At 42.3% G+C, this 19927-nt stretch overlaps 1 protein-coding gene across 1 annotated transcript in view; it reads left to right on the top strand.

Annotated features, from left to right (window-relative positions):
- Positions 1–18043: 18043 nt before the first annotated feature.
- LOC115204238 (gamma-aminobutyric acid receptor subunit beta-4) overlaps positions 18044–19927 on the top strand; it is a 45009-nt gene continuing 43125 nt past the window's right edge. Inside the window, exon 1 of the mRNA XM_029769639.1 lies at positions 18044–19145. Within this exon, the coding sequence (XP_029625499.1) occupies positions 19066–19145 (80 nt within the window). The 5' untranslated portion in view covers positions 18044–19065. The remainder of the gene's footprint in view (positions 19146–19927) is intronic.

Raw genomic sequence — 19927 nt, 5'->3', positions numbered from 1 at the left:
TAAGTCATTTAGCGAACACTAAAATCAGAGTGCGAATTATGGGGGGCCCAGGGGGGGTCTCAGACCCCCTGAATGAGACATAAGTCCCCATAAATGCAACAAAGTCAAACTTTGGGTGGGGTCTCTAAATAATGCTAATTTAATCATTGTTCTATTGGTTCAAAATGTGATTTGTACTGCTGCGGTGGTAAATATAAAAATGAAAGCTTATTCCAAACAAACACCCCCTGTCACGACTTCCGCCGAAGTCGGTTCCTCTCCTTGTTCGGGCGGCGCTCGGCGGTCTTCTAGCCATCATCGATCCACTTTTCATTTTCCATTTTGTTTTGTCTTGTCTTCTCACACACCTGGTCTCAATTTCCCTCATTACATGTTGTGTATTTAACCCTCTGTTCCCCCCATGTCATGTGCAGAATTGTTTATTGTAAGTGCATGTGCACGTTTTCTCTGGTGCGCGACAGGTTTTGTACCCATTTGTTTGTTGTTGTGGTTTTATGAATCAAACTGTTCTGCTGATTACCCAGTTTTGCTCTCCTGCGCCTGACTTCCCTGCCGCCAGTTATGCACTCCCTTACACCCCCACCTCTGTGTTAGGTTTATTTTTTTTTAGATCCATGTTGCTGCACTTGTCATCCCAGGACAGTCACATGTCTCAGCCCTTTTTCAGGAGTCCCAACTTTTATTTCTACAAAAAAGCTAATTTTGTCAGCAAGACTCAAGAGTGCAGACCCAAAGACTATCGCTGAATGCCATTACGCTTGTTGGTGTTTTGTAACAGGTGTCTCTTTCCATTCATCAGGTGCACAGTGCACTGTTTGGTTGCTAGAATTATTTTGGAGTGGACAAACATGCACAGGTAGCCTTTTTTTTTTAAGTACCTTAATTTCCGGACTATTAAGCGCACCTGAATATAAGCCGCACCCACTGAATTTAAAAAATATATTATTTTGAACATAAATAAGCTGCACATGTCTATAAGCCGCAGGTGCCGACCGGTACATTGAAACAAATTAACTTTACACAGGCTTTAACGAAACACGGCTTGTAACAAAAATAAATAGGCTTTAACGAAACACGGCTTGTAACAAAAATAAATAGGCTTTAACGAAACACGGCTTATAACAAAAAAAAAATTTGCAGTAAGCTTTAGTTGTCTTTTTGCACTGAGTCAATTCCTCACGCTGCTGTTTCCAACGTCTTATCATCGACTCATTAAGACCAAGCTCCCGTGCAGCAGCTCTATTTCCTTTTCCAACAGCCAGATCAATCGCCTTCAACTTGAAAGCTGCATCATATGCATTTCTCCGTGTCTTTGCCATGATGAGGGTGACAAAATGACTACCGTAATCAGAATGATGGGAAGTTTGAGAGCGCTCGATTTAATCTAAACAGTAAACCAAAAAGTTGTTAGACCTTAATTAACCCGTTCGGCAATTTCATTGGTCTAATGAAAGCTTTATGCCGGCAAAAAACTGAGCACGTCACAGAATGTTTTTTTACAACAAAAAATTGAAAGCGGGAAAAATCCATATATTAGCCGCGTCATTGTTTAAGCCGCGAGGTTCAAAGCTGGGAAAAAAGTTGTGGCTTATAGTCCGGAATTTACGGTAGTTTGTTTGACAATCAGATGAAAACATCATGACTGGCTGTGATCATGGCAGATTAAAAGGTAATTAAAAAAATACTATAATGTACATAATTTTTTGGGTGCAAGCGCAAAATTGAGACCCCCTGAATGTCACATTATAATTCGCACTCTGACTAATATGTTTGTGGATATATACTGTATGATTGTGATTGTAATTCTTGTTGACCTCTGTGACCTCTTGATGGCTGCCCTGAGGGATGACCCTGCGTAGCACAACAGATGTCTGATCAGGGGATGCATGCTTGGTTGCACGTATGACGATACAATTTCCCTCTCCTACATGATCATAAACTGAAGGCACACGGAGGTTTTCTACTGTAGCACTGTCAACCGTCAAATTAACAACGTGTACAATGTTCATTGTACAGAGAACCGATCTTACCCCCACCTTCCCCTACCGACCATCACCTAATTGTCCCATAATGGTTTCCATACATGAAACACACTCATACATCATCATGACAGTACGAGCCGCTGTATGGTCTTTACAAACTACAGTAGACTGTCAGCTCTCTACAGACTAATAGGAGGAGCCTTGGGTCCCCTTGTTTCTCTGGACCCTATGATAATGGCTAGTGGTTATCACATCATACACTCTTAGAAACAAAGGGGCTATCTAGATTCTTAAAGGGTTCTTCCCCATAGGACCCTTTACACAGAGGGTTCTACATGGAACCAAAAAGGGCTCTACCTGGAACCAAAAAGGGTGTTCCTATGGGGACAGCCGAAGAACCATTTTGGAACCATTTCCTCTAATAGTGTAGGCCTACTGTACCTGCCCAACAATGTCACAGAGCATCTCTCTCATTTGATGCACTGCTCTGTTTACAGCACCTCCACGATAAGCCACAATAGCAACCTAATCTTGTAACACGGGGCAGCAATGAGCGATCTCGTCAATTAGATATTCCCACATGAGGATGGGATCCCAAAAGGAACTCTAGCGAATGATTAACCCATTGTGACCTGCCTGCAGAGCTGTAATTACGCCTTCCTAGAGTTCTCTCCTAATGTGTGTCGGAGGCAGATGCTGAAATCCATCCCTTCCTAATTAACCTTGGCTGACACGGCTCAGAAACAGATGTAATGGACGCGCTGGCCTGGGCTCAAGTCATGAATCGACTGATCCGCAGTGAAATTGTGACATTTCTTTGCTGATTGCAATCAATATTTGATACTTTCTTCTAAAGAAAGAAAGATGAACAATATTTATGATAGCGACATCTTTTGTGTAATTTATCTGTGTGCGTGCGTGGATGCATGTCTGTGTACATGTACACCATGTATTCTCACCTACTCATTTTGACATAGCAGGCTTAATTGTCACAAAGAATCAGGTGGAAGGTTAGGAATGTGGTGGAATGTTAGGAATGTGGTTGAATGTTAGAAACTGGAGGAAGGTTAGGAATGTGGTGGAATTTTTTATTTATTAATTTTTTCACCTTTATTTAACCAGGTAGGCCAGTTGAGAACAAGTTCTCATTTACAACTGTGACCTGGCCAGGATAAAGCAAAGTAGTGTGACAAAAACAACAACACAGAGTTACACATGGGATAAACAAACATACAGTCAGTAACACAATATAAAAATATATGTACAGTGTGTGCAAATGTAGAAGAGTTGGGAGGTAAGGCAATAAATAGGCCATAAAGGTGAAATAATTACAATTTAGCATTAACACTGGAATGATAGATGTGCAGATGATGATGTGCAAGCAGAGATACTGGGGTGCAAAAGAGCAAGAGGATAAGTAACAATATGGGGATGAGGTAGTTGGGTGTGCTATTTACAGATTGACTGTGTACAGGTACAGTGATTGGTAAGCTGCTCTGACAGCTGATGCTTGAAGTTAGAGAGGGAGATATAAGACTCCAGCTTCAGTGATTTTTGCAATTTGTTCCAGTCATTGGCAGCAGAGAACTGGAAGGAAAGGCGGCCAAAGGAAGTGTTGGCTTTGGGGATGACTAGTGAAATATACCTGCTGGAGCGCGTGCTATGGGTGGGTGTTGCTATGGTGACCAGTGAGCTGAGATAAGGTGGGGCTTTACCTACCAAAGACTTATAGATGACCTGGAGCCAGTGGGTTTGGCAATGACTATGTAGTGAGGGCCAGCCAATGAGAGCATACAGGTCGAGTGGTGGGTAGTATATGGGGCTTTGGTGACAAAACAGATGGCACTGTGATAGACTACATCCAGTTTGCTGAGTAGAGTGTTGGAGGCTATTTTGTAAATTACATTGCCAAAGTCAAGGATCGGTAGGATAGTCAGTTTTACGAGGGTATGTTTGGCAGCATGAGTGAAGGAGGCTTTGTTGCGAAATAGGAAGCCGATTCTAGATTTAATTTTGGATTGGACACTTAGGTATTTGTCCACATATTCTAAGTCAGAACCGTCCAGAGTAGTGATGCTAGTTGGGCGGGAGGGTGCAGGCAGCAATCGACTGAAGAGCATGCACTTAGTTTTACTAGCATTTAAAAGCAGTTGGAGGCCACGGAAGGAGTGTTGTATGGCATTGAAGCTCGTTTGGGGGTTTGTTAGCACAGTGTCCAAAGAAGGGCCAGATGTATACAGAATGGTGTCATCTGAGTAGAGGTGGATCAGAGAATCACCAGCAGCAAGAGTGACATCATTGATATATACAGAGAAAAGAGTTGGCCCAAGAGTTGAACCCTGTGGCACCCCCATAGAGACTTCCAGAGGTCCGGACAACAGGCCCTCTGATTTGACACACTAAACTCTATCTGAGAAGTAGTTGGTGAACCAGGCGAGGCAGTCATTTGAGAAGCTAAGTCTATTAAGTCTGCAGATAAAAATGTGGTGATTGACAGAGTTGAAAGCCTTGGCCAGGTCAATGAAGACGGCTGCACAGTACTGTCTTTAATCAATGGCGGTTATGATATCATTTAGGACCTTGAGCGTGGCTGAGGTGCACCCATGACCAGCTCGGAAACCAGAGTGCATAGTGGAGAAGGTACGGTGGGATTCGAAATGGTCGGTGATCTGTTTGTTAACCTGTTGAGGACAGACGTTCTGCTAGCGGAACCCCGTTCCGCCTGCGGAACCCCTAGCCAACAGCCAATGGCATCGCACGGCGCAAAATACAAAACCAACTAAAATACCACAATTCAATTTTCTCAAACAATCCACTATTTTACACCATTTTAAAGATAAGACTCTCGTTAATCTAACCACATTGTCCGATTTCAAAAAGGCTTTACAGCGAAAGCAAAACATTAGATTATGTTAGGAGAGTACATAGACACAAATAATCACACAGTCATTTTCCAAGCAAGCATATATGTCACATAAACCCAAACCACAGCTAAATGCAGCACTAACCTTTGATGATCTTCATCAGATGACACTCCTAGGACATTATGTTATACAATACATGCATGTTTTGTTCAATCAAGTTCATATTTATATCAAAAAACAGCTTTTTACATTAGCATGTGATGTTCAGAACTAGCATACCCACCAAAAACTTCCAGTGAATTTATTAAATTACTCATGATAAACGTTGACAAAATACATAACAATTATTTTAAGAATTATAGATACAGAACTCCTTTATGCAATCGCTATGTCCGATTTTAAAATAGCTTTTCGGCGAAAGCACATTTTGCAATATTCTGAGTAGATAGCTCGGCCATCACGGCTAGCTATTTTGACATCCGCCAACTTCGGGGTCACCTAAACTCATAATTACAATTAGAAAAATTGGATTACCTTTGCTCTTCTTCGTCAGAATGCACTCCCAGGACTTCTACTTCAACAACAAATGTTGTTTTGGTTCCAAATAATCCATAGTTATATCCAAATACCTCCATTTTGTTCGTGCATTCAGGTCACTATCCGAAGGGTAACGTGCGAGCACATTTCGTGACAAAAAAATTCAAAATATTCCATTACCGTACTTAGAAGCATGTCAAACGCTGTTTAAAATCAATTTTTATGCTATTTTTCTCATAGAATAGCGATAATATTCCAACCGGGCAACATTGTATTCATTCAAAGAGAGAAAGAAAAACATGGTGAGTTCTTGTGACCGCGCATCTCCAGTCTCACTGTCCCCAGGCTGACCACTTACAAACTCTTCTCCTATACTTTGCCCAGAGACAGCAGACACCCCATTCCACTTTCTGGCGGCTTTAGAGAGCCAATGGAAGCCTTATAAAGTGTCATGTTAGAGCACAGATGCTGTATTTTCGATAGAGATGCAACAGAAGGACAACAAATTGTCAGACAGGGCACTTCCTGCATGGAATCTTCTCAGGTTTTGGCCTGCCATATGAGTTCTGTTATACTCACAGACACCATTGAAACAGTTCTAGAAACTTTAGAGTGTTTTCTATCCAAATCTACTAATTATATGCATATTCTAGTTTCTGGGCAGGAGTAGTAACCAGATTAAATCGGGTACGTTTTTTATCCGGCCGTGAAAATGCTGCCCCCTATCCCAAAGAAGTTAACTTGGCTTTCGAAGATTTTCGAAAGAAAGGGTAGAATGGATATAGGTCTATAACAGTTTGGATCTAGAGTGCCTCCCCCTTTGAAGAGGAGGATGACTGTGGCAGCTTTCCAATCTTTGTGGATCTCAGATGATGCGAAAGAGAGTTTGAATAGGCTAGTAATAGAATAGGGGTTGCAACAATTTCGGCTGATAATTTTAGAAAGAGAGGTGGTTGAAGGTTAGGAATGTGGTGGAAGGTTAGGAATGTGGTGGAAGGTTAGGAAAGTGGGGGAATGTCAGGAATGTGGTGCAATGTTAGGAAAGTGGAGGAATGTTAGGAAAGTGGAGGAATGTTAGGAATGTGGTGGAATGTTAGGAAAGTGGAGGAATGTTAGGAATGTGGTGGAATGTTAGGAATGTGGAGGAATGTTAGGAATGTGGTGGAATGTTAGGAAAGTGGAGGAAGGTTAGGAATGTGGTGGAAGGTTAGGAATGTGGTGGAAGGTTAGGAAAGTGGGGGAATGTCAGGAATGTGGTGGAATGTTAGGAAAGTGGAGGAAGTTTAGGAATGTGGTGGAAGGTTAGGAATGTGGTGGAATGTTAGGAAAGTGGGGGAATGTCAGGAATGTGGTGGAATGTTAGGAAAGTGGAGGAATGTTAGGAATGTGGTGGAATGTTAGGAAAGTGGAGAATGGTTAGGAATGTGGTGGAATGTTAGGAATGTGGTGGAATGTTAGGAACGTGTTTGGGCCACAGAGGGAATTCCGTGGGTCAGGGTTAGTATAGGGGATAGCAAGGTGCGGACCCTAACCCCAACACCTTCAGTCCTCACTTATGGACAGAAAGCCCTGTCTCATGGAGTTCTGCAATTCACCAGAGGGATGGGTTTTTACACACACTGTGCTCTGTCCCCTCACCCACAAACCCATGCTTTGCCAGACAGTACCAGTCCCTATGGACCTAAAAAGCTTTTAAATTAATTTCAAAATATTTATGATTCCAAATACATGTACAGTGCTGTAAGTACTGTACCAACGTTGAATGCTGTAAAAACTATAGGGCCAGATTTGCAGATTGAAGCATAAAAGTCAATTTGGGAAGCACTAGATATGATTAACATGCCTTTGGCACTTAAAGTTGAAAACATGTGTTCTTCTGCCTAGAGACCGTACCAGGTTAGATGGTTATGTGCAGGTCTGATTTCTGTCTCTCATCTCCATTGTACAGTCCTCATGTTTCTTTTGTATTCACTTGATGTGATCTATGGCACAGGAAACACACATTCAAGACTTTCAAAATCCACTCAGGACTGTCAACTCTGGACTCTTTTTATTCAGATGAGATTTATGTAGCCACTATTGTTTATTTATAATGGAACCATTAGGAGTATCCATCAAAGTAAAGAATAACAAAAAAAATGTGTCTGTGTGTGTGTGCCCGTGCGTGTGTGCATGCATGAGTGTGAGAGAGAAGAAGGGAGAGAGAGGGGGGGGAGAGAGAGGGTGTGAACGTCATCACAGCCCTCCATCTCTCCGCCCCATCTCTCCGCCCCTCTTCACTCACTCTGACCGCCAGGCACATTCCCTAACGTCTCCCTCATAGCCCGTGAATTCATTTATCTATCAAGTATTCTGTTATTATTGGCCATGTGTATGAACGCTGTAATTCCACAGCCTATAGTATGCCCACAGAATATAGAACAAAGCATTATGTCCCACCTACTTCTCCACTGCCTGGACCTCGTATTGTGAATGCACTTTGGGTATCTCCATGGTTATCCCCACATGCAGCTCCAGTCGCAGTCGCACACCTCTGAATCTGAACAAGACAGAAATGGAGAGGGGGAGGAGGGGGGAGGAGGGGGGAGGTAGTCACTCATGTGGCTGATGCTTCTGAGTTTTTTTCTTCTTCTTAAATGCAGTTATGTCTGCTGGAAAGCCTATGCTCACTGAATTTTAAAATACCTCCAGCACCATTGTTTTTTTCCTCCTGTGTGTACCGAATACAAGCTGCAAGCAGTCAGCAGCTGTTTCCATGGCAATATCTATCTGTGAGAGGAATTCATTAACCCTTCCTTGCAAGAATACAGTTAGGCAAACAATAGGCAGGGAAGGTTCTATTTACAGAAGCCTTCTCGCATTTGATATATTCTAGTACATTTGATACATTCTTGTACATTTGATACATTCTAGTACATTTGATACATTCTAGTACATTTGATACATTCTAGTACATTTGATACATGCTTAATTTTTGGACATGACACATTGCTGATTTCCATTGTTTTCATCAATTTACATTATATTAGCATATAAACACCTTGATGAATTTGTTCAAAATCAAGCTTGAGCTGGAATGAGAGTATGATAACTATCTTTAGTCTAAATGTGATTGAAAGGAAATCCATTAGAATTGTCTTTATTTAACATGGCTGATCCATCCCTTGTGAAATGTGCATCAAGACCAACAGTGTGTTAAACATGCCAGCTGTGAACAGAGGGTTAAGAGGGTGTCCAGATGTAGCTCATTGCCCCTTTAAGTCAGGTTCACATCACAGTTAGAGCTCAGCATGTATACTAAACAAGGGCTGGCTGAAATTCAGCTTGTCAACGAGAGCAAGAGAAGAGAGACTGAGAAAGAGACAGAGAGAGAACTGAGAGAGAGAGGAGTGAGACTGAGAGAGAGAGGGAGAGAGACTGAGAGATAGAGAGGAAAGAGACTGAGAGATAGAGGGAGAAAGACAGAGAGAGGAGAGAGACTGAGAGAGAGAGGGAGATAGAGAGAGAGACTTAGCAAGAAAGAGGGACTTAGCAAGAGAGAGGGAGAGAGACTGAGAGAGAGAGGAGAGAGACTGAGAGAGAGTAAAGCCCTTGAATTGAATTGAGAGAAGAGAGAAACAGAGAGAGAGGAGTGAGACAGAGAGAGAGGGGTGAGAGACTGAGAGAGGGAGGAGAGAGAGAGAGACTGAGAGAGGGAGTGAGACAGAGAGAGAGGGGTGAGAGACTGAGAGAGGGAGGAGAGAGAGAGAGACTGAGAGAGGGAGAGAGACAGAGAGATAGGAGAGAGAGAGAGAGGGGGACTGAGAGGAGAGAGTCCGAGAGAGAGAGGAGAGACTGAGAGGAGAGAGGGAGAAAGACAGAGAGAAAGAGGAGAGACAGAGAGAGAGGGATAGAGACTGCGAGAGAGAAGGAGAGAGAGAGGGAGAGAGAGGGAGAGACTGAGAGAGAGAGGGAGAAAGACTGAAAGAGAGAGAGACAGAGAGAGAGGGAGAGAGACTGAGAGAGAGTAAAGCCCTTAAATTGAATTGAGAGAAGAGAGAAGCAGAGAGAGAGAGGAGTGAGACAGAGAGAGAGGGGAGAGAGACAGAGAGAGAGACCGAGAGAGGAGAGAGAGAGAGAGACTGAGACAGAGTGGGGTGAGAGACTGAGAGAGGGAGGAGAGAGAGAGAGAAGGAGAGCGACTGAGAGAGGGAGAGAGACAGAGAGATAGGAGAGAGACAGAGAGAGAGGAGAGAGACTGAGAGGGAGAGAGACAGAGAGAGAGGAGAGGGACTGAGAGGAGAGAGTCCGAGAGAGAGAGGAGAGACTGAGAGGAGAGATGGAGAAAGACTGAGAGAGAAAGAGGAGAGACTGAGAGAGAGAGGGATAGAGACAGAGAGAGAAGGAGAGAGAGGGAGAGAGAAGGAGAGAGACAGGGAAAGAGAGGGAGAGACAGAGAGAGAGGGAGAGAGACTGAGAGAGAGAGGAGAGAGACAGAGAGCGAGAGGTAGAGAGACAGAGAGTAAAGCCCTTAAATTGAATTGAGAGAAGAGAGAAGCAGAGAGAGAGAGGAGTGAGACAGAGAGAGAGGGGAGAGAGACAGAGAGAGAGAGAGAGAGAGAGAGGAGAGAGGAGAGAGAGACTGAGAGAGCGAGGGAGAGAAAAATATTTCCAAAGAAATCACAGGCTCCCACGCAGATAGGTATGTACCCACACACACACCTGTCACTTCACTGATGATTGTGCAGCAGTCCCCTGCCTGTTCATCTGGGTCAATAGCCAGTGAGGTGTGTGTGTGTGTGTACACATGAGATTTGGCGCTTGAGCCTGTGTGCACGTGTGTGAAGTAACTTAACAGTACTTGACTTTGTACTTATACCATTGTGCAAAAAATGTGCTCCATCGACACCACATTGACTTCTCTGAACATGGTTAAATAATGATGGACCATTGCAAAGATTTTCCTTCTGTTTGCCCTTTACAAACACTTCATTATTTATGTATTTTGAGTTAATGGGTGTCATGTCTGTATAATGAAAGGTTAATAAATTGATAGGGAACGGGTTGAGTAAAGGCAAGACCCCACAGACATACCGTTCTGCACGTTTGCATTGTCTTACTCATTCTCTGTCACTAACAAGAATCAAATGTTAGGCTGTCCTAGCTCATTTCTGGAGTAGGTCACATGTCATGTGATGCTGTGAGATGTGCAGTGTCCTGGCACAGAGGACAACTGAGTGTTTGAGGCCAGGTAGTGAGCTGCTTGGAGGGAGCTGGGCCTGTGGGTAAGGCAGGTATGGGGAAGTACAGGTAGACTAAATGGTGTCTGGAGGGAGCTGGGCCTGTGGGTCAGGCAGGTATGGGGAAGTACAGGTAGACTAAATGGTGTCTGGAGGGAGCTGGGCCTGTGGGTCAGGCAGGTATGGGGAAGTACAGGTAGACTAAATGGTGTCTGGAGGGAGCTGGGCCTGTGGGTCAGGCAGGTATGGGGAAGTACAGGTAGACTAAATGGTGTCTGGAGGGAGCTGGGCCTGTGGGTCAGGCAGGTATGGGGAAGTACAGGTAGAATAAATGGTGTCTGGGTCTGTGGGTCAGGCAGGTATGGTACAGGTAGACTAAATGGTGTCTGGAGGGATTTATTGATCACATCACATTAATAACATTCAGGGTTGCTGAGTATTGCTGGGGGGGACAGAGATATTTTGGCGTTTTTCTCACTCTTCCCTGCAATTTTGAGCAAAAAATTGCCTTATAAACTTTACAAGTAAAGTAAAAAAAAGTCAATAAAACATTGGTGTAGGGAAGAGTCACCAGCACATACTTTAGGTATTCTGTGTGCCTGACATATACTGTATGTTTCTTCAGTTTTCCTTCATTTAACTAAGCATGTCAGTTAAGAACAAATTCTTATTTTCAATGACGGCTAAATGCCTTGGTTAAATGCCTGTTCAGGGGGAGAATGACAAGTTCGTAGCTTGTCAGCTCGGGGATTTGAACTTGCAACCTTTTGATTATTAGTCCAACGCTCTAACCACTAGTCTATTGACAACATTGCAATGTATTGGCCTCATTGCTGTTCCAGTATTTGTAAGGACGAAATGTTACACAATCAAAAAGTATGTAAAAATATCATTTTTAATGACTGCATGTTTTTTGTGCTCCCATTTGGAGCCTATTGAAAATAGTTAGATAGCATGGTAGTTGAACAAACTAATGAGTGAGATAGCATGGTAGTTCAACAAATTAATTAGATAGCATGGTAGTTGAATAAATTAATGAGTTAGCATGGTAGTTTTATAAATTAATGAGTTAGATAACATGGTAGTTAAATAAATATATGAGTTATATAGCGTGGTAGTTCAACAAACTAATAACTGTTTAACCTTTCTTTAACTAGGCAAGTCAGTTAAGAACAAATTCTTATTTACAATGACGGCCTACCTCGGCCAACACGGACCAATTGTGCGCCGCCCTATGGGACTCCTAATCACGGCCGGATGTGATTCAACCTGGACTGAAGTGTCACCTCTTAGCACTGAGATGCAGTGCCTTAGACCACTGCGCCACCCAGGAGCCTCCCAATGAGTTAGATAGCATGTTAGTTAGCATGTTAGTTGAACAAACTAATGAGTTAGATAGCATGGTAATCGAACAAACTAATGAGTTAGATAGCATGGTAATTGAACAAACTAATGAGTTAGATAGCATGGTAATTGAACAAACTAATGAGTTAGATAGCATGGTAATTGAACAAACTAATGAGTTAGATAGCATGGTAATCGAACAAACTAATGAGTTAGATCTCATGGTAATCGAACGAACTAATGAGTTAGATAGCATGGTAATTGAACAAACTAATGAGTTAGATAGCATGGTAATTGAACAAACTAATGAGTTAGATAGCATGCTAATTGAACAAACTAATGAGTTAGATAGCATGGTAATTGAACAAACTAATGAGTTAGTTACCATGGTAGTTGCACAAACTAATGCGGTGAGATCTGAAGGCCTCATAACACATGATTGGCTGCACCCAGCGTTTTTATTTGTTGTTCTCCCTGGCGATTTCGTTCATTACCCTTTCTGTTCATGCTTTGTCAAAACTTGCTCATCCATTTGGTTCCGATATACTGTATTTTCTTTAATCTGCCCCTTAACTCTCTCTCTCTCTCTCTCTCTCTCTCTCTGACCAACATTAGCCTAACGTAATGACAGTAACAGCGTACCGACTATAACTATATGTAATCCAATGATGTGACCTAAATGGCTGTGTTAAATGTTTGTCAGTGCAGCTTTTAATGGCAGTGGATATACGTGGATGGGAACCCCCAAACGAGTGACATTGTTTGGCTCATTAAGACTACTCACAGTACTGTACATGACATTTGATGTCCAAGTAGCATCTCATAGCATGTATTAAATAACACTGTTAAAATACACTGTGGAAATGTGTCACTGTGGTCATTTATTTTGAATTGTAATGTTATTATTCAGACTCAGTCCTCAAAAGGCATTTCATTTTGCAGCAGTCAAAGTACATACAGACAAGATCAAGTCTAAAGTAATTTCTCTCTATCATTTTGCTTCAGTTCCTCTTTATTTGCACTACACATTTTGCCGTACCATTGCATTTATAGCACTCAAACAAATGACCTGATTCTAAACCTCTTCAAAGCATGTTTTAAGGTCACAGTTACAATGAAGTCCCCTTTAGAGCAGAAGACCCCTATGGGGGGATTCAGCTGGCTGTGGCTGTCACAGGGTTGGCCTACAGTACAACACATTGTTTATTTCTGGCCTTTACGATTTCTGTTCTGTCTAAATAAAGTGAACTGAACCCCTCATGTCCCATCAGGCCTTGCAACAGGGACCAGGGAGAGACTAGCGGGGTCAGTGAGTGCATGTGGAAACTCATCAGTGAGATAATACCATGAGCAGAAAGCCCAGAGCATACATCAATTATACAACCATTGATTTTCACATTACTCTCTTTCTTCCGCCCAGGCGCTAGTTGTCAGGTGTGACTTGAGAAAAAGCAGTGTTTTTCAATCCCTGTTTCAATCCCTGTTGCTCCATAGAGGTCTACTGGAACTCTCTGTTCCTTATGGAGGAGAGAAAACAGTAAGACAAATGACGGTCTAACCCTGGAGAGATGGACTAGAGCCCTTTACACAACAATGTGACCTTGCCTATCCCTCTGTTGGGCCAATGTCACCCTGCCTATCCCTCTATTGGGCCAATGTCACCCTGCCTATCCCGCTATCGGGCCAATGTCACCCTGCCTATCCCTCTATTGGGCCAATGTTACCCTGCCTATTCCTCTATCGGGCCAATGTCACCCTGCCTATCCCTCTATTGGGCCAATGTTACCCTGCCTATCCCGCTATCGGGCCAATGTCACCCTGCCTAACCCTCTATTGGGCCAATGTTACCCTGCCTATCCCGCTATCGGGCCAATGTCACCCTGCCTATCCCTCTATCGGGCCAATGTCACCCTGCCTATCCCTCTATTGGGCCAATGTTACCCTGCCTATCCCGCTATCGGGCCAATGTCACCCTGCCTATCCCGCTATCGGGCCAATGTCACCCTGCCTATCCCTCTATTGGGCCAATGTTACCCTGCCTATTCCTCTATCGGGCCAATGTCACCCTGCCTATACCTCTATCAGGTCAATGTGACCCTGCCTATCCATCTATCTATCGCTCTATCTGGCCAATGTCACCCTGCCTATACCTCTTTCGGGCAAATGTCACCCTGCCTATACCTCTATCGGGCCAATGTCACCCTGCCTATACCTTTATCGGGCCAATGTGACCCTGCCAAAACAGATGTATCACAGGAACCATTGAGTGGCTTGAAAGAGAAGAAGAACACAAGTTTATCTGGGCTGTTTTTTGTAAATAGAAGAAAATTATAGCTTTTTAGCTAATCAAAGACAGTCTGTAGAAATGCCCCCTATTTTTTATCAAGCATGATCAAGGGACCTCTCTGTAAGGAATGAGATGGAGTAGCATGTAGATGTTGCCTAGTTAAAGACACAGTGCAGTCAAAATTCAGTTTTGCCTGTGTTATGTATCATACTGTACAGTGTTATTTCCTCATAGTTGCTGGTTGAAAATACAATTTAGTTTACAGGACCTTCTAATCAGCAGGTTTTGCATGGGTGGTGTTTTGGCTTGCCAGGTGACATACCACCAGGTGGTATAAGTTAATAGACCAATAACAAAGAGATAACATCTAGTTTTCAGGTTACCATCCCTCCAGTTATTCCCCTCCAATTAGGTCCCTCACTCAGACCACACCCAGGCAGTCCTAGCAAAATTCTTAATGAGAAATTGTTTTTACTAGAAAGCAATTGTTCTTGCCATTTGACCATTTTAATGTACAACTATTACAGTAAGGTACATTATTGTTACCAGAAATTATTTGATATTGACATGAAAACGGCTGCATTGGGCCTTTAAAAACATTATGGAGGAAATGTTTTCCCTATTCTTTACCATTCAAAAGATTAACGTTGGAAAGCAATATGGATGACACAGGCTAGAAAACAGATCAAAGTTCATGGGAAGCCTTCCCCTTCGTTCTTCTTGCTTCTTCCTTCCTGATTAGGCGTTCCTGTATTTATTTCCAGGGATTCTTGGCTGGGCTTAGACATCGCTGTCCATTATCTTGTGGTGCTGAACTTCGGGAGTCCCATTGTGGCGCCGTCCATGGTGCTGAATCTCTGATCGTCGCCATAAATTGTTTGTTCTCTTCAGCACCATCGGACCTTTTTCTCTTGTGACAAAGTCACCACCGCTAATCCCATGGAAACATTGCAATTGAATAGTTTCTAGATGAACACACCACAGTAAAGGAGATGTTGCGAGAGAAGTGCAACATGGTTTTATGTATGTAATTATGCCTAGGCAAAATTTTAAGTGCTATTAGCAAAACACAGAGAGAGGAATATTACGTTCATTCCTCTCTCCACAGGGTGGTAAAAGCAGGAAACCGCACATCATCTACCTACAGTAGTTAGGTGATTCCACAGCTTCAATATTTCATTAAGATCTTGTTTGTGTTGTTTTGGTGTGATTTGAATGTTTGGAACAGATGAATAACAAGAGAAAAAGAGAGAGCAAGTAACTGGAAGGCCGCAATGCATTAAGAATGTGATACTATTTATATCGGAGGACTGGGGTGACCCAGTAACTCACATGCCTTATGCAACATGTGAGAGAAGGAGAAAAAGAGCAGAGAGCATACATATCTCGAGGCTTGGATGGCCCTACCACAGAAGCCAATAAGAGCCAGGTGCTGTGGTCAGGTGACCCCGGAGCCCAGGGTTCCAGCCTGCATGGATGGGCTTGCGAGAAAAGACAAGTGGACAGAAGCGTTGATTTTGTGTCCCCCAGAGACGTTGCCCAGGGGGATCCGTCTGCCACATTGTGTGAGATGCGCTCTCACTCTTTCCACATTCTAGCACTCCAGCGATGCTGACCCTCGACCTTCCTCTGCCACAACACAACCCAGCCTGCTGAAGACCTGTTAAGGGTTGTCTGAAAGGACATAAAATGAAAATCAATTGAAATGAATTTTAAATTGTTATTTTCCACCTTTTCATATTTTTTGTTGGTTCAGGAAAAATATCATGTTCAATGAACTAATCATCTCCTTGCAAGATATCATGGAATAGTGTGTAACAAAGTGACAAGAATATTTTATTTTTAACGCATCTAGTCTACTATATGCCAACCCTAACCATATACCAGCACATACAGTAGTAAGAAACTCATAGGCCTAAATGTAATAAAACACTTGTTGAAAATGTTTGACATAAAAATGTTGAGATTCAACAACCAAAATGTGTGATGTTTTACAATGTAAAAGTGTGTTGCCAACAATGCATTTCAGTGATGCATGTCTAAACAGCAGGCTTGGCTTTGTTCGTTGGGTCAGGAAAAATAATTACCTTGCCTTCTTTCGCTCTCTCTCTCTCTCTTTTTCTTCAAGAGTGCCTCTTAAGTTGATATTTTTACAATCATATAGGAAAATGAATAAATTAAATGGAATTATAAACAATATACATATTCAACATCTTGGTCTCTTCAAGACTGTATAGTTGAATGAAATTGTTCATGCAACAAATATAATTAACTTTTAAAATGTAAATGTAGAGGCTGAAATGAAAAATGACTGAAACGTTTCCAGATATATTGCCAATGGATTAAGGGCGGCCTAAGTGTACAAAGGCTTGCTGCTAATTAAGATCTGCGTCAGCTATTGACACATCTGACAATGCGCAGTCCACCACAGGAGGCTGCTGAGGGGAGGACGTCTCATAATAATGTCCGAAACGGAGCAAATGGAATGACATCAAACACCTGGAAACCATGTGTTTGATGTATTTGATACCATTCCACGGATTCCACTCCAGTCATTACCACGAGCTCGTCCTCCCCAATGAAGGTGCCACCAGCCACCTGAGCTGTCCACTGATATTGTTTAGCTGTTTTAACATGTGTACTTTATCATCACCAATCAAGTTGATGATGCCTAGAAAGCCCAAATAGTTGCTGGTTTGACCTCAATATCAGTCAATCCAGCACCACTGACAGAGTGTCTCGCTAGCACAGAGGTTCAATAAAAACTCTTGTCCTACTTGGTGTGCACAATACGTTACAGTACGTTTGTTCTATTATTTTTGTTCTATTTCAACGCTCCCCCCATGTATTACACCATGTTACTGTCATGATGATGATGATGATGATGATGAGGTGGGGAGTTCGAAACTGTTTGGTAGCCATAACAGGGGAGGCCAACTAGTTTCGTTATTGTGCAGTCAAAAAACGAGTTTGTCTCTGTTAAAACTCTGACAAAACACAAGAGTGTGGTGAGGTTTGAAAACAAGCTGAGACAAAAAGGTGACTGAAACTGTAGCCATCGCAGCGAGTTCAGTCATCTCTAAAATGCAGGGGAGGCCAAACAAGTGAATTACTGCGCAGTGGGAAAACAAGTTAGTCTCTGTTAAAACACTGACAAAGATAACAAGATGTAATTAAATGAAAATATCATTCATAAGGTATTCCTGACCCATCACATCACTGAACCCTAATTGTTAGTTCAGAAATATGTTAATATTTGGAAGTATGGTTCACACATGGGCCTATACATCAGTCAAAGTCTCCCCCTCTGTCCCAGAGACCACACCGTAGTGGCAGTGGTCCTTTAAATGAGCCTTTGCACATAGCCTTCAAAACACCACAACTGCATCAGTGGTTGCTGGGTTGCTTAGCAACTGGACAGCACATAAGATCCCTGCAGAAAGCCTACTCTTCTGTATAAAATACATATTGTCTGATTGTAGCATGTGATGTGCATATGAGTAATGATATGATTATCATTCAAATAAATACTTTATACAATTGTTTCATGCTATTAAAAGTATTGATGCTCAAGTGGCTGCACGAGTGTGTATGTGTGTGTGTTTCCTTCGGTGAGTAGCCTATGAGTGTTGCTGTGTGTTCAAATATGTGGTAAAGTGGTATAAATGCATGAAAACGCATCGGGACACACTCGCAGCATCCTAATGGGTTGCAGGGGGAATATAATCATATGGGCATCATATCTCTTCATTCATTGGCGATTCAGTGGATAGGCTGCTGCTGAAATTTCTCCTTCGATTTCAGATTTGTTTTATTTCATTAAACATGAGCATTTTATACAATGCATTAGGCAGAAGTTATTTCCCACGAAATAGTGTAGGCTACAAGGGAATTTCAACACTTGTTTTCACCAACAATGCTCTTGCGGGTGTTTCTCGATCTGTGTCATAATTTGCTCAGCGCTTCGGGGAGAAGATGAGCGAAACATGTTAAGGTATTCAATCGAGAGATAAGGTTGGACAACGGAGGTGACTGGGCTTTTCAATGGGTTATCCTATTTGACATTAAATCCGATGTTGTGATACATGCATTGGCCGATATATATGACGGGTCATCCATATTTCTCTGGATCTATTTTTTTCACCAGAGGGGTGATATAGCCTGCCCTGACGTCTGCATTAGATATTGCCCAGTGCATTTTTTCTGTGCATTTTTTTTTCTTCAGTGACTTTGAGTTGAGAGAAGCAACTCTACATCATCATCAGCAACAAAAAGGGAATGAAGATTTCATTTGTCATTTTTTTTACCCTCCGCTGCCCCTCACCCCGTAACGTTTACAGCTAAAACAAATCCTTAAACACATCATAGCCTATATTGTGGAACAATCTCTAGAGCCGTAGCACCGCTGGAACCATGTTAATTCCGCATGTTTGGACTGGGAAATTGCAACTGCCAATTTAATCAACAAGGCGCTGCTGTTCTTTATCAATCGTCTCTCATTTTTGCCGGACGTTTTAGTTTTTAAGGAAGACGACTTGTTATCACTTTTTTGAAAGTCTTCTGTTGGCAGTTTTGAGCAAGATGTCGGATCTCCTGGTGTTGGTTGAGGGGGTCTGTGACCTGCACGGATTTCCATAGCTTGGGAAAACAGCTGGTACCAATTACGAGGTTTAAACACACGCATGTTTTTTTATAAAGCCATTACATGACCAAATGTATCATATCTTTTTTTTCAGCAATTTCTTTGAATTGCTTTTTTAAAACTTTATTTTCACATTTTTCTTTGGACCACAGGCGGTTGGATTATTGAAACTATATAAGGATTTGTGGAAATGTTGGGTCCTCAAGAAGATAAATTATGTGGAATTTTCTCTGCTTTGGCGGCTCTGTCCTTCGTTTGCTTTGCTCAAAGGTAAGAGAGCATTCTAAGATGTATTTCCATACGAGCAAAGGCTTATCATAAAGCTGCCGTATAGGAAGCTAAAAACACACTGAAACCAGTTTTTCACGGCACCGACATTAAGGCGACATTACTCATATTGCACTTATACGAAACCCTTTTCTGCGGCGCACGCGCCTGTGTGTGGGAGCAAGAGGTGCGCGTGCATGCTGTCTATTGTAAAATGCACTCCTTGATCCAAATGGTAAATAGCGGCTAATTGGCTGGGGCGAGTATCAATCCTATTAAATAGATAGTCATACTGAACATACCCGATAATTAGGCAGTATTAAGGTTGGGTCCATTAAATTAGCCATATCATTGATCAATCAGCATGACTAGCTGTTTAATGGATGTTGCCAGAGGAATGTAAGCCACGTCCTTACCTTCATTTAAGACATGAATATTAACTATAGACTGTATAGGCTTACTACCGATTCATAATTGATCAGCAGGAGTAAATCAAACCAAAACGCCTGTCAGTCATTTAAAGTAGGTCATCATCACTTCAACACATAAGGAGTTTTTAAATTAGATTAAACCTTTTAAATTCAATATTCATACTACTCTTCAGTTCTTCAATATTGCGTATTTTGAGCACCTGTAACCGCCCTAGGGGAGATGGTGAAGTAGGCTTAGCTATAGATGGACGATTTCTTGACCAATATAGGCTTTATTATGTTCAGTGTAAATGAACACATACATGTAGGCCGATAAAAATAAGGTCTATATTCACCACGTTATCATGGTATATT

This window comes from Salmo trutta, chromosome 12, assembly GCF_901001165.1.
Source record: "Salmo trutta chromosome 12, fSalTru1.1, whole genome shotgun sequence".
Classification (NCBI taxonomy): Eukaryota; Metazoa; Chordata; class Actinopteri; order Salmoniformes; family Salmonidae; genus Salmo; species Salmo trutta.
This window is presented reverse-complemented; position numbering and strand designations above follow the sequence as displayed.